Source organism: Staurois parvus, unplaced genomic scaffold, assembly GCF_062004578.1.
Source record: "Staurois parvus isolate SC_StPar_1 unplaced genomic scaffold, SC_StPar_1.0 ptg003441l, whole genome shotgun sequence".
Taxonomy (NCBI): domain Eukaryota; kingdom Metazoa; phylum Chordata; class Amphibia; order Anura; family Ranidae; genus Staurois; species Staurois parvus.
The window spans coordinates 14,890-35,305 of NW_028321237.1; the positions used below are offsets into that span (position 1 = coordinate 14,890).

Genomic DNA, 20,416 nt, shown 5'->3' on the forward strand with positions numbered 1-20,416 from the left:
AGCTTCCAGGAGGCAAGGGTAATGTCACTCTGGTGGGAGCGGAGACCCTGAAATCGCACGAAAATGCACTTTCACTGGAATGCATTCTTATGGGATTTTAAAGAGAAGTTCCACCCAAAAGGAGAAGTTCCGCTTTAAAGATTGGTCCCCCGCTCCCCATTAAGGATTGGCACCTTTGGAAATTGACAGGTACCCACTGCGATCGGAAGTGGAAGTTGTCCTCCTACTCTCCCCCCCCATAGTCTTGTGGGACACGTGACAGGTCCCAGGAGACAACAGGACCATTCAGGAAGCGCAGCGCTACTCGCGCATGCGCAGTGGGCACCCGGCTGTGAAGTAGAGTGCCCACACTGAAGATGCCAGCACCTGGAATACAGGACGGCCGGTGAAACGGGCTGCGGCGGGGGCATCGCAGAATCGTAGGACAGGTAAGTAGTGTTTTTTTTTTTTTTTAAAAGTCAGCAGCTACAGTTTTTGTAGCAGCTTATTTTTTTACAGAATGAGTGGAACTCCGCTTTAAGTTCCTAGCCTTGCAGAAAGGTACGGTGAGTTAACCTTTTATCCTCCCGAAAGTGTCCTAGGCCGAGGCAAGTTTTTTCTTCCCTAATAGGCAAATGGTTTGTTTACAATCAGCTTCATGAAGCCATTTCCGGTAGAGTGGACAGGAGGGCGGCAAAAAAGCAGACCTTCTATAGGTCATGAAAGGTCCGCTTCAATCATAAAAAAAAAACAAAAACAAGGCTCCTAAAGAATATGTACAGCAGTTTTTTTTAAAGTTTCGATTGAAGTAAAATGGCTAGAACTTTGTATTGTTGTCCTGATGGAGAGATTTTCCTTCACTTCCTGTGCTGGAAACACAACAGGAAGAGAGAGGAAATCCACCCTTAAGAGTTGTCACCAGAACAGAAGTAAAAGGAACAGTATTCCAATTGGTAACATTTTGGATTTCCCACCAATTCCCCAGTAACAAAAAAAGGTCTTCAGGGTAAAGAAAATGAACCACCAAACAAGGACACAGACTTCAATTTAAAAAAAAAAAAAAAAAAAAAAAAGCTATAGAGGTTCTAATCCGAAATTATTCCATCCTTAAAGGAAAAAAATCAGGGTTGAGCAAACTGCATCCCTCCAGCTGCTGCAGAACTACAAGTCCTATCATGCCTCTGGAAGCCATTCTTGCAATGCCTCCTGGGACACGTAGTTCCACAACAGCCGAAGGGCCAGTTTTCCCACCCTGGTTTAGATAGATTTTAAATGGTAAGTGCCCTTTAAAGCCTGACCTAACCCAGCCCACCATCCCCCTCTACAGATGCATACTTACCTCGATCTGATGGCTGCAGTACTGTGGTTTGTTTACATCCAGCGTTTCAAGTGTTTAGTGTCCTGGCCGCACCTGCGCATTACAGCTCCATAGACTTCCATGGGACTGTTCCCAATAGTCTCGGGCTTTGGAACCCAGCCTCATAGAAGTCTATGGAGCAATAATGTGTAGCCACAGCCAGGGCAGTGAAGACTTACAACACGGGAGGTAAATAAATGCTGGAGGCTGCGGCCATCAGATCAAGGTAAGTAGGCATTTCTTTTGGGAAGTTAAAAAAAAGAAGGATAAATATACCTCGTTTTAAAGTGCACTTATCCTTTAATGACAATCTACCATAACTGTCTATTTGTGGATACAACTCGATGGCTGCAATGTGGGAGAATTGGCTATTTACAGGGACTTCCCACTCCTAATAGAGAATGAAAACACATCAATGAGATTCCAAGATGGCAGCTATGCCGACCCCTCAAAAGGGAACCTCTCTCTTCATCAAAGTGTCCAAAGGAAAGGCAGCTGTTGCTCCCAGCAATCACGATTCCCTTTACTTGATCAAGATCCTTCATCCAGCGCAACGGTTTATTGAACCAGCACAGAAAACACAAGTCTAACTCTGCTAGGGACTCTTCACATGGATGAGGCATGAGGGACTGTGTGCCTCACACATGGTGCATATTCCAGGCCAATTCACAGGCTCCGTTCTGTTCCAACAGCCAGAAAAACGAAGTGGTTCATGCAGGTAACCGAGCCAAATTAATGGTTTTGGCACAATTTATGATAAATCAGTCACCTTACTTTACAATTTGCAGTGCTGCTGATCCATCACTAAGGGGCGCTAGAAGGAATACAGGCTAAAAATAAAGAGTTCCATGTCTTCAGATTGTCCCAAATCCATCAGGTGAGAGGCAAAGGTTTATTATTCGCTGTCTCCATCATCACTGATGATGCCCCTTAAACCAGACCAATCCATGGTCTTCTTCTTGCGGGGGGGTCCTTCCTCCCCCTCGGAGTTCGATGACAGCTCTTTGCGGTACGGGGGAGGAGAGGTGTTAAGAGACGAGGAAGCCTGATAGGGGTTCCAGGTGTTTCGGCGACGGGGGCGTCCTGGGGGAGGACAGATTAGGTGTTAAATCTCTTCAGCAAAATAAAGTCAATTTGTTTACATATTGGCAAAAATTCTCTAATGTGTGAAAGGAAGAAAATATGGCCACTGTGTCCCTTCCCATCCCCCCATTGTGCCTGCTCACTGGCCCTGTGCCCTTATTCCCACCAAATCTCCCCTCTCCCAAACTGACCCCCATCCCCTCCCCTGCTCTACACTGCACCTGCGCTCCCCCACTTACCCATGTTATCATGCCGGCCCCCCTTCTGCTCTCACCACTGCACCCGCCCCTCCCCTTCTGCTCTCACCGCCGCCCCTGCCCCCCCTTCTCTCACCGCCACACCCGGCCCCCCTTCTCTCACCGCCACACCCGGCCCCCCTTCTGCTCTGACCGCCGCACCCGCCCCCTGTCCCTCCTCTAATCTCACCGCTGCTCCTGCTCTCACCGCCGTGCCCACCCCCCCTTCTGCTCTCACCGCCGTGCCCACCCCCCCTTCTGCTCTCACCGCCGTGCCCGCCGCCCTTCTGCTCTCACCGCCGCGCCCGCCCCCCCTTCTGCTCTCACCGCCGCGCCCGCCCCCCCTTCTGCTCTCACCGCCGCGCCCGCCCCCCCTTCTGCTCTCACCGCCGCGCCTGCCCCCCCTTCTGCTCTCACCGCCGCGCCCGCCCCCCCTTAAGCTCTCACCGCCGCGGCCGCCCCATCCCCCCCCTACTCTCACCGCCACTCCTGCCCCCTTTCTGCTGTCACCACCGCTCGTGCCCCCCCTTTCTGCTCTCACCACCATTCCTACTCCTGCCTCCCCCTTTCCTCTCACCACCACACCTGCACCCTTCTGCTCTCGCAATCGCGTCTACTCTTCTGCATTCCCCACGCTCAACAACGTACACCACTAACTCCCCTGCAGGCCCATCTCTACCACACCTGCACACACTATTTCCCATTCCTCTTACATCTACACCTACTGTACATTTTCACCCACCTTGCACCCCCTCTCTCACCTAGACCGCACCCCCACTCTCACCTAGCCTACGCACACTTTCCCTTCATTGTATGTTTGCATATTCCACGTCCCCATTTTCCAAAGCCTGCTGGGAGCACCATCCAATATCCCGAACCTCATCCTCCCCTATGCTCTATCCAATGACCGTGCCCCCACCCCATACCTTCACCACTTCAACCTTGCCTCGCCTAGAACAGGAACACTTTTGCTTGTAATCCTTTAAAACAATCCAACCCCTCCCCACACATCTATACTTGCCGAGATCTGACCTACACAACCTTCATGGTAGGTTTACATCCAGAGGTGAAAGGCCCGCTCTCCTGGCTGTGCCTGTCCAGCACAACCCCAAAGACTTCTCTGTGGCCATCTCCTGGCTGCGCCCGTCCAGCACAACCCCAAAGACTTCTCTGTGGCCATCTCCTGGCTGCGCCCGTCCAGCACAACCCCAAAAAGACTTCTCTGTGGCCATCTCCTGGCTGCACCCGTCCAGCACAACCCCAAAGACTTCTCTGTGGCCATCTCCTGGCTGCACCCGTCCAGCACAACCCCAAAGACTTCTCTGTGGCCATCTGCTGGCTGCGCCCGTCCAGCACAACCCCAAAAAGACTTCTCTGTGGCCATCTCCTGGCTGCGCCCGTCCAGCACAACCCCAAAGACTTCTCTGTGGCCATCTCCTGGCTGCGCCTGTCCAGCACAGCCCCAAAAAAACTTCTCTGTGGCCATCTCCTGGCTGCGCCTGTCCAGCACAGCCCCGAGGACTTCTCTGTGGCCATCTCCTGGCTGCACCCGTCCAGCACAGCCCCAAAGACTTCTCTGTGGCCATCTCCTGGCTGCGCCTGTCCAGCACAGCCCCAAAGACTTCTCTGTGGCCATCTCCTGGCTGCGCCTGTCCAGCACAGCCCCAAAGACTTCTCTGTGGCCATCTCCTGGCTGGGAGATGAAGGTAGACAAGTGCCATAGAAGTCTACAGGGCTGCACTGTGCAGGTGCAGCCAGCAGAGGGAGGCGTTCACTGCTGGATGTAAACAACGAAGGCCATGGAGGTAAGTATATAGAAGATCATGCCAAGTATATATATCGGATGAGGGGGGAGGGGGAGATCATTTAGGTCAGGGCAAGGAACAAAAAGAAGGGCACTTTTAGACAACCTGCCCAGTACATGACATCAGGTCCTCGCACTTTCCTAGCTACATGCTTGTTCCAGTTTATAGATTGAGAAAATATGGGAAGATGCAATTGCCGGCCTCCATTTGAAGATGCTAGTTGCCTGGCTGGCAAGTTCATCCCCTGCAGGTATTCTGCACCTGTGCCAGGCAACTAGCATTTGCAGAATGATAACATCAGCAATGGCAGGCATGCTGACCAGCAACGTGCTACGTGGTCACCTAGACAGGAAGTCTACATGTAGAGACCACACACAGCAATCAAATCCTGACCGCTTCTGACCTCTTCCATCAAAGTAAAAGAAGCAAAGTCCTGGCGGGAGTCCTGCGCTCACGGCGTCCTTTCATATATGATTTATACCCAGAACAATCTCTCTTTGTATCTCTCCAGCCGACCCGCTCAGATTACTACTTTAATAGCTCGCTCAGCCATAAGAAGAGACAAAAGGCCAGCTTCATCGCTTCATAAATAAATAATAATTAAAGTGGAGCGATCGTGTTTTCCACAAGTCATCATTCGTCTTATTAAAAAAGGATAGAGAAAGGGGAGCCGGCTTCATCCGCTTATAATTTTCCCTTCCCTGATCTTCAATCCCCCATCATCAACATGCTAAATAAATATTTAATTAAAACCTTTTCATTATTATTATATACCCTCTTTTAAGCCCAGTGATATTATTGTCTCTTTGCTTCTCAATGCAATGCAGGCAGATCATGGCTGGTGGGAGGGGCCGGCAGGGTGCTGTACATAGCTTCCTAAAACATCACAGCCCCAGACCTCCTCTCAAGAGTCCTCAGTCCTGACGCAAGCAGAGGGCTGGCCTTGGGAGGAGTCATGCAATGTTTTTGATACACTTTTTTCTTCTTTAATTAATGTATATTTGATGATTTTTTGTGATTATTTGGTTAGAGCGCGACCTTTTTTATATTTTTTCACATTTTACCTTGTTTGAGGGTGAGGTTTTAGCTGCTTATTTGATTATATATTTTTGGTTAATTAGGTGTTTTTTAGTTTACCCTTTATTATCACCACGCCTTGATAGCTGGGTGTCAGTCTGGGGAAGTGGGCGGTTACTAGGTAGGCTGTATTTGCATGCAGACCGCCCTACATAACGCCCATGTGTGAGGTTAAAGCGGAGCTCCACCCAAAAGGGGAAGTTCTGCTTTAAAGGACTGCTACCCTGATCCCCATTAAGAATTGGCACCTTTGGGGGGCGAGGGGGGGAGTGGGTACCTGAATTTGACAGGTACCCGCTCCTACTTCTGGTCCGATCGCCTAGGCCAGGGGTAGGCAACCTGCGGCTCTCTAGCTGCTGTGGAACTACATTTCCCATGAGGCATTGCAACATTACAAAACTGACAGTTACAGCTATGACTTGCAGAGGCATGATGGAACTTGTAGTCCTGCAACAGCTGGAGAGCTGCAGGTTGCCTAGGCGATCGGAAGGTGTCCTCCCTCCCCGTAGTCTTTTGGGACACGTGACAGGTCCTAGAAGACTACAGGACCATTCATGAAGCGCAGCGCTACTCGCGCATGCGCAGTGGGTACTCGGCTGTGAAGCCGCAAGCTATACAGCTGGGGTCCCACACTGAAGATGCCGGCCTCCTGGAATACAAGACGGCTAGTGAAATGGGCTGCGGGGGACACACCACGGGACCGAGGGACAGGTAAGTGGCTGTTTTTTAAAGTCAGCAGCAACAGTTTTTGTAGCTGCTGACTTATTTTTTGATAGGTTTAGTGGAACTCCTCTTTAAGCTTCCACGGTTGAAAGAACTGAACTCCTATAGATGAAAGGGGCGGGGCCAAGGACAGTCAGAATGGGGAGGAAAGCGCAAGATGATGCTGGACGTCCCAGAGCCAGGAATGAGGCAGAGCTCAATCTGACTTGCTGCAGATTCTAATGCAGATTGTGAGAAGCTCAAAGTCTGCAGTGAAATCAGAGGAAGCTGATTCAGCCCAGGAGGGGAGCCGGCACAGCCCAGGAGGGGAGCCGGCACAGCCCAGGAGGGGAGCCGGCACAGCCCAGGAGGGGAGCCGGCACAGCCCAGGAGGGGAGCCGGCACAGCCCAGGAGGGGAGCCGGCACAACTGTGCAAGACTGAAGGGAAGGCCGGAGGTCAGATTTCCGTTGAATAGAGGAGGGTTAGGGTTGCTGTCTGAGTTTTATGAGCAGTACACTGGCTAAATGATTAGCACTTCCACCTGGCAGTACTCGGGTCGTTGGTTCAAATCCCAACCACGGCACCACCTGCCTGGAGTTTGCATCTTCTCCCTGTGCCTGCGCGGGTTTCCTCCGGGTACTCCGGTTTCCTCCCAGTCTCCAAAGACATGCTGGTAGGTTAATTGGCTCCTGTCTATATTGTCCCTAGTATGTGTATGAATGTGAGTTAGGGACCTTAGATTGTACACCCCTTGAGGGTTAGGGACCTTAGATTGTACACCCCTTGAGGGTTAGGGACCTTAGATTGTACTCCCCTTGAGGGTTAGGGACTGATGTGAATGTACAATATATATGTAAAGTGCTGCGTACATCGATGGCGCTATAGAAGTACCTGAAATAAATACATTTTTTCCGCTCTTTATGTGAATTATAAAGCATTTAAAGGGAAACATAAAAACATTCCTGAATGCCTTTCCAGCACTTGGTGATCACTTAGGAAATGTCTGGAAGCTTCCGGCAAGTTTTATTCAGAGCCTGAAAAGCCAGCAATGTTTACAGATGACATAGCAGAGGCAGATTCTGGCCAGCAGCCTACTAATAGGCCTCATCCGTACCCTACAACTGCACTGGCAGCCTAATAAAAGCAGGCAAACAAATGCAATCAAAGTGATTAATAGCACAAAGAAGCCCAAATCAGAAATGGTTCCTCCCTGACCTGCCTGTAGCAGAGTACAATTTGATTGGCTGATCTGGGTCAGTACTCTTTACACCCTAGCAATACAATGTGGCAGAAGGATTTGGAGTCTCACCAGCCGTGGCGATGATGTTACTGGTGTCCAGTTCCGCCAGCTCAGCCGCCTCCTCCCGCTTCAGTCGCACAACGCGGCACTTTTCCAGACTCGGCTTTCCTGTGTTAATGCAAAGACCCGACACTCAGTATTGGATTCCATCACCTTTCCTGACACCCAGCCTGACACTTGAGGCCTCATGCACACTGTAGTACGGACTTAACCACTTCCCGTCCGGCCCATGTATATAAACGGCCGGACAGGAGCACTGCAGGAGAGGGTGGCCGTTTATAAACCGCTTCCCTGCTTGTGCGCATGCGTAGCACCACGATCCGGTGCCTGCTGTGTCCTCCGGACACAGATTGCTGTACGGGACCTCTGTGTGAAGTCCCAATCATGTGAGGTCCCAATCATGTGATCACTGATTGGCCAACAGTGATCACATGAATAGTAGTAAGCAAAATGTCACTTTCTGACATCATTGCTTACTACGTGTGAAATCTGTGAATGATCACCGAGGTCACATGGTACAGGGCTATTCACAACAGCCTTGTGCCATGTGACAAGCTGTGACCAATCACAGCTCTCACAGTATTTCTCAATGGCTGCAAGAATGCAGACAGAGAGAAATGATTGCTTTTACAGCCTTTATGGGTGTAAAAGCAATCAGTGTAAAAAAAAAAAAAAAAATTCATCACCCCCCACAAGTAGTACATTGGCACTGTACTGCTAGGGTGACAGTATGTTAAAAAAAAAAGTAAAAAAATTATAATTTTTGGTTATACACCAATTTGGGTCATTTTTTTTTTACTAAAAAGATAACTGAATAAATTTTGGCCAAGATTTATGAAAAAAGATTTGCAAAATTTTATAAGAATAACACTTTTTTTTCAAAATTTTTGGACTTTAATTTATATAGCAAAAAAGAAAAATCCCAGTGGTGCATAAATACCACCAAAATGCTAAAAAATTCATATGGGTACAGTGTTGCATGACCGCGCAATTGTCATTGAAAGTGTGACAGCGCTGAAAGCTGGCCTGGGCAGGAATGGGGTGAAAGTGCCCGGTATTGAAGTGGTGAGAGCCCATCCCCCTTATATTCATGTGTATGATTCACATTGGAGCTTACACAGGGTTGATGATGTGTCCCCCCTCTAATGTGACTGTGTTGAGGCCTGACGAATGGCCACTAGGCCCGAGCACTGCATCATGGGAGGAAATCCCCTGCTCCCCATACCCAAAACCCTGGGCATTCCTCTCCATACAAGTTTCATTTACCTTTTATTTTCTGTTCGCTGAAAAACAGGCCTGATAAGCGACACGCAGGACAACGGTCACAGCTCACCTTTCACCCCCAGGTCCTCCAGCTCCTTCTTCAGCACCTCCACCATGGACTTCACCGAGCGGCAGTTCTGAAACAGCTTCTTGTAGTTCCTCCGAGTCCCGCAGGTCACGATGTATCTCTTCAGCCGAGTGATGGACGGGTGGTCTTCCTTTGAGGTGCTCTATGGACAGCAGGAGAGAGTGTGGTTACAGGATAGATGCTTGTGCTGGAATTCGTATCTCTTGGGGGCTCCATTGGAGAGGGATCTTCCCAGTAATTCTCAGTTATGTCCAATTGCCTCGAACATTACAGAGCTAAAATATGGCCTCACCACAATGGAATCTGCACAATAGGAGACAAATAACTGGGGCATCTAACGGCAACGCATTTCAGCTTTGTAGGAGGTGCAGAGACACAATACAGCCACAAGTCTTTTGAGAGGGACAGATAAACAAACTACAGTTGGGCACTTTCCACTGGAGTCGTGTGGGAGGGGGCAGAGACACAAACAGATGGGAACTCTCCATTGGAGTCATGTGGGAAGGGGCAGAGACACAAACAGATGGGAAATCTCCACTGGAGTCGTGTGGGAGGGGGCAGAGACACAAACAGATGGGAACTCGCCACTGGAGTCGTGTGGGAGGGGGCAGAGACACAAACAGATGGGAACTCTCCACTGGAGTCGTGTGGGAGGGGGCAGAGACACAAACAGATGGGAACTCGCCACTGGAGTCGTGTGGGAGGGGGCAGAGACACAAACAGATGGGAACTCTCCACTGGAGTCGTGTGGGAGGGGGCAGAGACACAAACAGATAGGAACTCTCCATTGGAGTTGTGTGGGAAGGGGCAGAGACACAAACAGATAGGAACTCTCCACTGGAGTCGTGTGGGAGGGGGCATAGACACAAACAGATGGGAAATCTCCACTGGAGTCGTGTGGGAGGGGCAGAGACACAAACAGATGGGAACTCTCCATTGGAGTTGTGTGGGAAGGGGCAGAGACACAAACAGATAGGAACTCTCCACTGGAGTCGTGTGGGAGGGGGCATAGACACAAACAGATGGGAAATCTCCACTGGAGTCGTGTGGGAGGGGGCAGAGACACAAACAGATGGGAACTCTCCACTGGAGTCGTGTGGGAGGGGCAGAGACACAAACAGATGGGAAATCTCCATTGGAGTCGTGTGGGAGGGGGCAGAGACAGAAACAGATGGGAACGCTCCATTGGAGTCGTGTGGGAAGGGGCAGAGACACAGATGGGAAATCTCCATTGGAGTCGTGTGGGAAGGGGCAGAGACACAAACAGATGGGAACTCTCCATTAGAGTCTTGTGGGAGGGGTGAGGCCACAAACTACAGTTGCGAATTCTCCATTGGAGTCATGTGGGAGGGGCAGAGACACAGATGGGAACATTCAACTGGAGCCATGTAGGAGGGGCAGGAACACTTTACTAGAGCCTTGTGGGAGGGACAGAGAAACTGATGGGATCTCTCCATTGAAGTCTTGTGGGAGGGGCAGAGACAAGGACAGACGGGAACTCTTTTAGGAGGGGCAGAGACACATAATACAGTCAGGAACCCTCCACTGCAGTCTTGGAGGGCTGCAGATACAAATCTACAGCTAGGAACTCGCCATTGGAGCCTTGTAGGAGGGCAGACACAAACTGTAGCTGGAAACTCTCTATTGGAGTCTTGTGGGAGAGGTGGAGACATGATCTACAGTTGGAAACTCTTCACTGGAGCCTTGTAGGAAGAGCAGACACAAACCACTTCCAGGATCACTTCACCAGAGCCTGGTGGGAGGGGCAGAGGCAAACTACAGTTAGGAACTCTATTGGATCCTTGAAGGAGGGGCAGAGACATATTCTGCAGCCAAGCACTGGCCATTGGGTCTTGTAGGAGTGGCAGACACACAAACTATGTTTGGGAACTCTCCAATGAAGTCTTGTAGGAGTGGCAGACAAACTATGTTTGGGAACTCACCTTTGGCATCTTGTGGGAGGGCCAGAGACACAAACTAAAGAGGGGAACTCACCTTTTGCGTCTTGTGGGAGGGCCAGAGACACAAACTAAAGAGGGGAACTCACCTTTGGCGTCTTGTGGGAGGGCCAGAAACACAAACTAAAGAGGGGAACTCACCTTTGGCGTCTTGTGGGAGGGCCAGAGACACAAACTAAAGAGGGGAACTCACCTTTGGCATCTTGTGGGAGGGCCAGAGATACAAACTAAAGAGGGGAACTTGCCTTTGGCATCTTGTGGGAGGGCCAAGGACAAAAACTAAAGAGGGGAACTCACCTTTGGCATCTTGTGGGAGGGCCAGAGATACAAACTAAAGAGGGGAACTCAACTTTGGCGTCTTGTGGGAGGGCCAAGGACAAAAACTACATTTGGGAAATTACCACTGCAGCTTTGTGGGAGAGGCAGAGACACAAACCACAGCTGGGAAACTCTCCACTGGAGTCTCAGAGATACAAGACAATTTAATTCGGACAGCTTGCACATTTCTTGATTTTAAAGGGCAGTGAAAGATTCGAACATTGCTTATCTCACCTTGCTCTCCTTCTTAGCACTTTTGTCTTTATTGCCATCTTCAGACACATCAGACAAATCGCTGTCTCCGTCATCTTTGTCCTTCTTTTCCTTATCCTCGCCTATCTCCTCATCACTATCCTGGGAGTCGCTGCCCTTCGATGCCTTCTTATCCTTTCCACCTTTTCCAAGTTTCTCTTTATTATCATTGGCTGGTTTTTTGAGGCCAGTCTGTTTGCTGGTTTGCTTAGCCGAATTTTCCTTTCTTCTGGGGTCCTCCTCGCTGCTGCTTTTTCTATTTTTGGTCTGTGCAGGATGCGCCTCTCCCTCACTGTCAGTCTCTTTATTTGATCCTTTTTTCAGAGAGCTTGCGTCATCCTCATCCGTACCACTATCACTCTGTTTAGAAGCCTTTGCTGGGCTCTTTTCTTCCTCCTCGCTGTCACTGGACTTATTTGATGATGCAGGCCTGACTGCATCCCCTTCCTCCTCACTTTCACTGTCTTTAAGAGACTGTTCCTTGGCTGGACTCTCTTCCTCCTCGCTGTCGCTAGGTTTCTTGGACATGGCCTTCTTTGGTGTCTGTTTCTTGGATGCGGTCTTCTTTACTTTCCTCTTGGGTGTATACTCCTCTTCCTCGCTGTCACTCTGTTTTTTTGATGCCACGTTTACCTTCCTCTTGAGCGTGTACTCCTCCTCGCTGTCACTATGTTTCTTTGACATGGCCTTCTTTGTTGTCCTCTTGGCTGGACTCTCCTCCTCGCTGTCGCTGTGTTTTTTTGCCATGGCCTTCTTTGTTGTCCTCTTGGCTGGACTCTCCTCCTCGCTGTCACTATGTTTCTTTGACATGACCTTCTTTGTTGTCCTCTTGGCTGGACTCTCCTCCTCGCTGTCACTATGTTTCTTTGACATGACCTTCTTTGTTGTCCTCTTGGCTGGACTCTCCTCCTCGCTGTCACTATGTTTTTTTGACATGGCCTTCTTTGTTGTCCTCTTGGCTGGACTCTCCTCCTCGCTGTCACTATGTTTCTTTGACATGGCCTTCTTTGTTGTCCTCTTGGCTGGACTCTCCTCCTCGCTGTCACTAGGTTTCTTTGACATGGCCTTCTTTGTTGTCCTCTTGGCTGGACTCTCCTCCTCGCTGTCGCTGTGTTTCTTTGACATGGCCTTCTTTGGTGTCCTCTTGGCTGGACTCTCTTCCTCGCTGTTCATATGTTTCTTGGATGCGGTCTTCTTTACTTTCCTCTTGGATGTATACTCCTCTTCCTCGCTGTCAATCTGTTTTTTTGATGTCGTCTTTACTTTCCTCTTGGGCGTATACTCCTCCTCGCTGTCAATCTCTTTCTTTGGCTTTCTCTTGGCCACAGTCTCCCCCATGGTACTTGCTTTAAGTTTGCTCTCTTTTCTTAGCATAGTCGTCTTTATTCTTCTTTTGGTTGGACTTTCCTCCTCACTGTCACTCTCTCTTTTCTGTCCTTTCTTGCTTTTCGTGGCTCCAAGATCCTCTCCGCTCTCATCATCACTGTCTCTCTTACCCTTTCCCTTCTTAAGGACACGCTCCTCTTCATCCTCGCTTTCCATCTCTTGCTTCTGTGGTCTCTTCCCTGGCTTGACAACAGCTTGTTTGGGCTTCTGTTTGATGTCAACCGTTTTCTTTGGGTTGTCCTCACTGTCTGTAGACCTCTCCTTTTTTTTAGCCTCAGAGGTTTTCAGTTTGGCAAGTGTCATTTCTTCCTCACTGTCGGAATCCTCGCTCTGCGCTCTATTTTTTGTTCTATCACTGTCTTCGCTGTCAGAGCCCAAAGTCTTCTTTTTGTTCTTAGGGGGCTCTTCATCCTCACTATCAGACTCCTCGTTCAGTTTCTTCTTGGGTGCAGTATTCTCGTCATCGCTGCTCAATTCCGAATTCTCGTTCTTTCTTGCTGATGGCTTTAGCGGTCCTGTTTTCTGTTTTACCTTACTCCCGTCATCTGAGTCTTCCTCAGATAGGTCCTCTTTGACATCATTGTCACTCGCTATGCCTCGTTCCTGTTTCTGTGGGGACTCTTTCTTGGTCCCTTTTCCCTTTTTGGAAGTTGGAGCTTCAGGGGAACTGCTGGACAATCTCTTGGCGTCTCTCTGCTCAATCCCGGAGTCTTCCTCTGACTCGATGTCTGAAAAGGAGCAAAAATCATTCATAGAGGGTCAATCAGTCTCGCGTTTTCACACTAAAAGAACTAACAAGGGTGGAGGTGTAGGATAGTACCTGGCATCTCCAAATCCAGGAATCCTCCAGGAGGATGACCTGGGGGGTAATTAACCTGATTTGTGCAAACATGACCTATACCTGCTGGAACCATAACCTGATAAAGATATGAATTACTACACTGCAATGAATAATGTAAGTAGTGCAACTGCTTAAAATATATAAAAAATAATAATACATGAATTATTAATAAATTAATAATAATGCACAAAGTGGTTGCAAAGGCCAAAGGTTTTTTTTACCTTCATGCATTCTATGCATGAAGGTGAAAACCCTTTTGAGTGCAGCAGCAACTTCTCGATCCAGCAATATGCACGAAAGCCTTGTCTGTCCAGGGTTTCTCCCTTCTCACTGGCTGAGACAACAGTGGGAGCCTCTGGTTCACGCTACTGTCAATCATAGCTAGTAAGCCAATGAGGAGGGGGGGGGGGGGCAAGCCAGACTGTGTGAAAGGACACAGAGGAGTGGCTTGGGAAACTGCTTGCTATTGGGGCACTTGGCAGGAGGCAGGGGCCAGGGCCGCCGGCAGAAGAGGAGGATCAGGGCTGCTCTGTGCAAAACCATTACACAGAGCAGGCAAGTATGATGATATGATTGTAAAGGCCGAATTTTAATTTTTTTTAAAATTTAAATAAACATCAAAAGATCACTTCCAGGCACAAAAACGTTACATTTAAATATGTTCTTTAATAGCCTTTGCAAACCCAGATATTACCTTGCAACATAGCAGGGACATTACCACTATACACAGCCAATGCAGATAGTAAAGCTGTGGAAGGAACCCACTACAGACTGCCTGCAGAAAACTACAGGAGGGGGTGGAGACAGGACCAGTCACCCTGCACAAGGGGAGAGAGCAGCAGTGAGCGGTCTTCATTACAGGAAGTCTCACATTGGGTTACTTCACAAATCTAGAAAAAAAATACACAAATCACACCAAGATTCAAGGAAGAATACACATAAGGAATGAACAAAAAGGAATTATTGGAGTGTACTCGGGTGTCAGGTCACTTCCAATTTTTTGATACACTAGTGCCACGTCCTGGTTCATCAGACCAAAAAAATGGGGGAAAAAATAGGCAAAGGGAAAAAATGGACTTTAGAGGCACAGAAACCATAAACACAAATCAGTAAAATCACTTGTACTTTATTATGACGATAAGTCATGACACAAAAAACATTTGTTAAAAATTCCCCCCTTATTTTAACCTCCCTAGCGGTCTGATTATGTCAGTATTTCTGTGCTCAAAGCCGTACATTTTTTTGCATGGAAATATGTTTTCTTATTGTAGGCCTGTAATTCTTAGGAATAACTCACTGAAATCTGTCTGAACAAGAGTCTAGTAAACATCCCGGATATGATAAAATTTGAAACACAAAATCATAAATTATAATTTAATAAATAATCATAAAAAATAATAATTTAATAATACATTTCAATAATATAATCAAACCAAAAACACTGAAATGTGAAATAGAGCGCCAAGTTCGCACATCGCTGAGCTCAGTCGCAGAGTCGTTTTCAGTGTCTGATGAGGAATTTCCCCCACAAATCATTATCACTCAATTCTGCAAGTGGTTCTGATTTACTATCGCTGTTCTCTAGCCGGTCTAAAACCGCGTCTGACCTAAAGGGACGCTTTTTGGACGCCATGGACGTTTCTCAGTTTACAGGGAGAAAACAGTAAAAATGCAGGCAGGGCGCCGGACAAAGCACTCGGGACAAAATGTATGTGAAATGGTTTGATACAGGAATGTACTATGTGATTTTAGTGTATTTAGTGAATGTCACTTTTTACATTTTTAAATTTCTGCCGGATGCATCTCCCGTACGTCCCGACGTCGCAGGGAACGGAACCCGGAAGACAGATGCCGGCATCGGCCGGAGGACATTGTAAGGGGACACTGCAGGGGGGACATCGCGGGAGCGCAGGACAAGGTAAGTGAAGAAGAGATCCCAGAGCAACGCTGCAGTGTATTCCCGAGTGTAGCTCGGGGTCACCGCTTGTGGTGCTGAAACTTTACCCCGAGTGTAGCTCGGGAATACCGCCAGGGGGGTTAATGTTGCTGTTTCAGACCTGTGAGAGCCTTAGTTGTTGGCCACTATTGTGCCCCCATATCTGGCTCTTGGATGGCCCTTACCTTGTGGGAGTGGTGGAGGAGGTCGGCCCTCTGGGATTAGGAGGACTTTTGTTTTTTGGTACACATTGATGTTATATGCAAGTTCTAGGATATATTTATATGCATCTTTACATATTTATATGATGTAATCTGATATAACGAATATATATATATCTCTCCATCTCTTTTAGATTTCACTACTAAGCCCCTGAAGAAGTGATTGTTGTCACGAAACAGGTTGGGCCATTCTTCTAGCGGCTTAATGTCCCTCACCCCCCCATAGGACCTTCCTGGTGGTTATGTCTCATCACTAGTCTTGTTCCTGCGAGTATGGTGGGATGTGTGACATTGTCCGCGGGGACATTGCACAATAGAATTTACAAAAAAATGTTTGTGTCATGATTATCGTCATAACAAAGTACAAGTGATTTTACTGATTTGTGTTTATGGTTTCTGTGCCTCTAAAGTCCATTTTTTTCCCTTTGCCTATTTTTTTCCCCCATTTTTTGACACATAAGGAATGGATTTAGACAACATTTGCTTATCCCGGAGTTCAGCTTTAAGGCAGCCAAACACGTATGTTTTGCAGAAAGACTTTATTTCTCATAATGCTCTCTCGATTTTTGCCTAGAATCTACACTCAAAGGGGGGAGGCTTATATCCCGAGGTCTGCGGCGTCTCATTAAAGCGAAGCTAGTATCAGATAGACTTGCTACAAAGTAATAATGTACAGTCTGATCACAGGGGAGAGAAGAGACTGAAAAATGCTGGGTCCTGCCTGCAGCAGACTGACAGCACCATCTCAGGCACTTGACTGGAGGTCAGCTTTTTAATAAGCGGTGTATCTTCTCCAGCTCTTCTCTCATAGTCTACTACTTGTCTCTAGGACAGACGCTGCTTGCACTCACCTCTAGTGGTTTCCTCCTTTTCCCAGGTTGGCTCCTTGCTCCCCGTTATGTCATCTCTGCTGTCATGCCGGGCCCTCTTCTGCACTTTAATCAGAGGTTCATCCTCGCTGGCATCCTCATCCTGTGGGGAATGGAAAAAGAGGAGGGAATGTCATCAAAATGATGCAAAAAAGCCTGCAGTACGTTGGGTGTGAATACCGGGCGACATTCAGCACTTCTAATACCTCAGATAGTCATTTCAAAGCGACACTTTTACAAAAAATAATTCCTGAAATAAATGGCTTCCTATGAAGAAGATCCTCACCTCCCTTGCTGCCTGAACTGCTGATCCCTGCAGTGGTCCATGAGAAACTGTCCAATGCAAAAAATCTTCAGCAACTGTCACTTCTGTGAGTTCTGGTCCCCCGATGTGCACTTTGGTTTCCTCCCGCTGAACACCATGTTGCTACAGAATATAGCATTTCATGTGGCCAATCGTGTGACACGTGGAGTCTACTTCTTGTCCTGTGGTGGGTGGTGATAAATGGTACAGAGGAGCCTGATGTTATGACATCACCTGCAGCATTGTATGGTCATTCCAGGAACATGGGGGGGTGCCACAACATCCCGGGCCCGCAGGAGGCGGGGAGGTGCCCACAACATCCCGGGCCCGCAGGAGGCGGGGCAGTGCCCACAACATCCCGGACCCGCAGGAGGCGGGGCAGTGCCCACAACATCCCGGGCCCACAGGAGGCAGGGCGGTGCCCACAACATCCCGGCCCACAGGAGGCGGGGCGCTGCCCACAACATCCCGGGCCCACAGGAGGAGGTGCCCAAAACATCCCGGGCCCACAGGAGGCGGGGCGCTGCCCACAACATCCCGGGCCCACAGGAGGCGGGGCGCTGCCCACAACATCCCGGGCCCACAGGAGGCGGTGCCCACAACATCCCGCGCCCACAGGAGGCGGGGGCGGTGCCCACAACATCCGGGCTCACAGGAGGCAGGGCGGTGCCCACAGGAGGCGGAGAGGTGCCCACAACATCCCGGGCTCACAGGAGGTGGTGCCCCAAAACATCCCACGCCCACAGGAGGCGGGGCGGTGCCCACAACATTCCGTGCCCACAGGAGGCGGGGTGGTGCCCACAACATCCTGGGCCACAGGAGGCGGGGCCGGTGCCCACAGGAAGCAGGGCGGTGCCCACAGGAAGCTGCGCTCACAGGTGGCAGTGCCCACAGCATCCCGCACTCACAGGTAGCGGGGCGGTGCCCACAACATCCCGCACTCACAGGTAGCAGGGCGGTGCCCACAACATCCCGGCGCTCACAGGTAGCGGGGCGGTGCCCACAACATCCTGCGCTCACAGGTAGCGGGGCGGTGCCCACAACATCCTGCGCTCACAGGTAGCGGGGCGGTGCCCACAACATCCTGCGCTCACAGGTAGCGGGGCGGTGCCCACAACATCCTGCGCTCACAGTAGCGGGGCGGTGCCCACAACATCCTGCGCTCACAGGTGGCGGGGCGGTGCCACAACATCCTGCGCTCACAGGAGGCGGGGCGGTGCCCACAACATCCTGCGCTCACAGGAGGCGGGGCGGTGCCCACAACATCCTGCGCCACAGGAGGCGGGGCGGTGCCCACAACATCCTGCGCTCACAGGAGGCGGTGCCCACAACATCCTGCGCTCACAGGTAGCGGGGCGGTGCCCACAACATCCTGCACTCACAGGTAGCGGGGCGGTGCCCACAACATCCTGCACTCACAGGTAGCGGGGCGGTGCCCACAACATCCTGCACTCACAGGTAGCGGGGCGGTGCCCACAACATCCTGCACTCACAGGTAGCGGGGTGGTGCCCACAACATCTTGCGCTCGCAGTATCCAAGCAAAAATGTATCAGAGAGGTCAGTCCCTTTTTTTAAGTGACAGATTCTCTGCAATCTCCACTGATGTGAAACATCCACAATGCTCCTGGCAGCCACACACCAGGTGATCCAGGCTCAGGTGTGTTTTTTTTTTTTTAAAACAATAGTAAGAGAGAATATTTTTCTGGTCAAAACATTGCAGAAATTGACCGATGATGACAAGGACAGGTCCACTTTAGGAAAACACAGTCGGTGCTGCATACAGAGACTCTGTCCACTCCTGCAGGCAAAACCTGATCTTCAGCAGACGACACGGCGGAGGAAACGTTCTGCGTAAAACATAGAGATTGTGAAAGTCACAGCCAAATCACACGGAAGGAAATGAAGACGGACAAGTCGGAGGGACTCTGGGTGGGGGGAGGGGGTCTTAGGAGGACGGTGCGGGTACAGGCGTTATCCAGAGCAGTACTAGTCAGAGTTCATGCGGCGAGCCCATGCAGGAGGGAAACTCGAGTGAGATTATAATAGAGAGTTGATGGGTTCCGAGCTCAGGGGCATCGGGAGAGACTGATGAATGCTGACTACACAGACGACAAGCGAGCGCGGCACCTCCGGCTATGTGCGCCCCCGAAGGTTATTTATAGAACCGATCTTCTAAAAAGAGATACAGAGATGTAACCAAGCCAACTGCGCCCGGGGCCATTCCCACGACTGGCATTCATCTCCGTCCTACAACTCATTCATAAATAATGTCCGCACTGTGCGTACAGCAAACCTGCGCGCTCCAACCAACGCATGACCACTGCATAGTGAACGAAAAAAAAAATGTGGGCAGGTGGCGGCTTTTCTCTGGAGTGCCATTTATAAACAGACAGACTATACCTGTGATCACGCCATCATCAGACAATATCACAGGCTACATGAAAACAGCCAGAGTGGCTCTGTACTTTGTGAACCAATCATGGCGTTCACAAAATGTACACACTGTGTTTACAAACAATCACCCCGTTCACAATGGAGGAAGGATTGCAACAAAGAGATCAGCTCTCCTTCCCCCCTGAACCAATACTTTCGGGTGTGCAGGATCATGTGACGGTGCTAAGCCTATCAAGTGTGCTTACAGTGAAAAACACGCCGCAAAACTGCACACAGTTAACCCTTTGATCGCCCCAGATGTTAACCCCCTCCTGCCCAGTGCCATTAGTACAGTGCGAGTGCTTTTTATTAGCACTAATCACTGTATTGGTGTAGTTTATAAAGTACAGAGCCTCTCTGATTGGCTCTTTCCATTTTGCCTGTGATGCGTGTTGTCTGATGACGGTGCGATCAGAGGCATCACCTGTGTGTACAAGTTCATGAAGCTGGAGGGGCGTTAGAAGTGAACTGGTTTCTCCGTCCTGCAAGAACAGCACACAGGTTTATTTTGCACCGCCATGTAAGAAGCGGGGGGGGGGGGGGGGGGGGGGGGTTGGGGTCCAATACCTGCATCTTCAGCAGCTCTTCCTCCACGATCTTCTTGAGTGTCTGTCGCTCCTTCGCGGTCAAAGACGATTGGCCGCAATGATCCAAGAACTTGGAACGCACCAGAGAGTGGGACAGGATGCTGCAGAGGGGAGGAGAGAATACTTGTTACAAACCGCCACCATTAACATCTCTCCAGATCTTCCCCACCGCTCCCTCCACAGTCTACAGGGAGTCCACGACCATCCTGAGGGCAGCACACTGGACCCGCCCCCTGCTCTTGTACTGGGCTCAATACCCACCCTGAGGGCAGTACACTGGACCCCGCCCCCTGCTCCTGTACTGGGCTCAATACCCACCCTGACATCAGTACACTGGACCCGCCCCCTGCTCCTGTACTAGGCTCAATACCCACCCTGAGGTTAGTACACTGGACTCCGCCCCCCGCTCTTGTACTGC

General features: G+C 49.9%; 1 protein-coding gene across 1 annotated transcript; it reads right to left on the bottom strand.

The window, feature by feature from the left end:
- Positions 1 to 745: 745 nt before the first annotated feature.
- HIRIP3 (HIRA interacting protein 3) lies at positions 746 to 20,121 on the bottom strand (the record flags this gene model as incomplete). Its single annotated transcript, XM_089667631.1, has 6 exons — positions 746 to 2,419; positions 7,551 to 7,649; positions 8,875 to 9,034; positions 11,403 to 13,534; positions 16,656 to 16,776; positions 19,979 to 20,121. Coding segments are annotated over 6 exons (2,843 nt in total), but the record flags the coding sequence as incomplete, so codon positions are not given.
- Between the last annotated feature and the right edge of the window lie 295 nt (positions 20,122 to 20,416).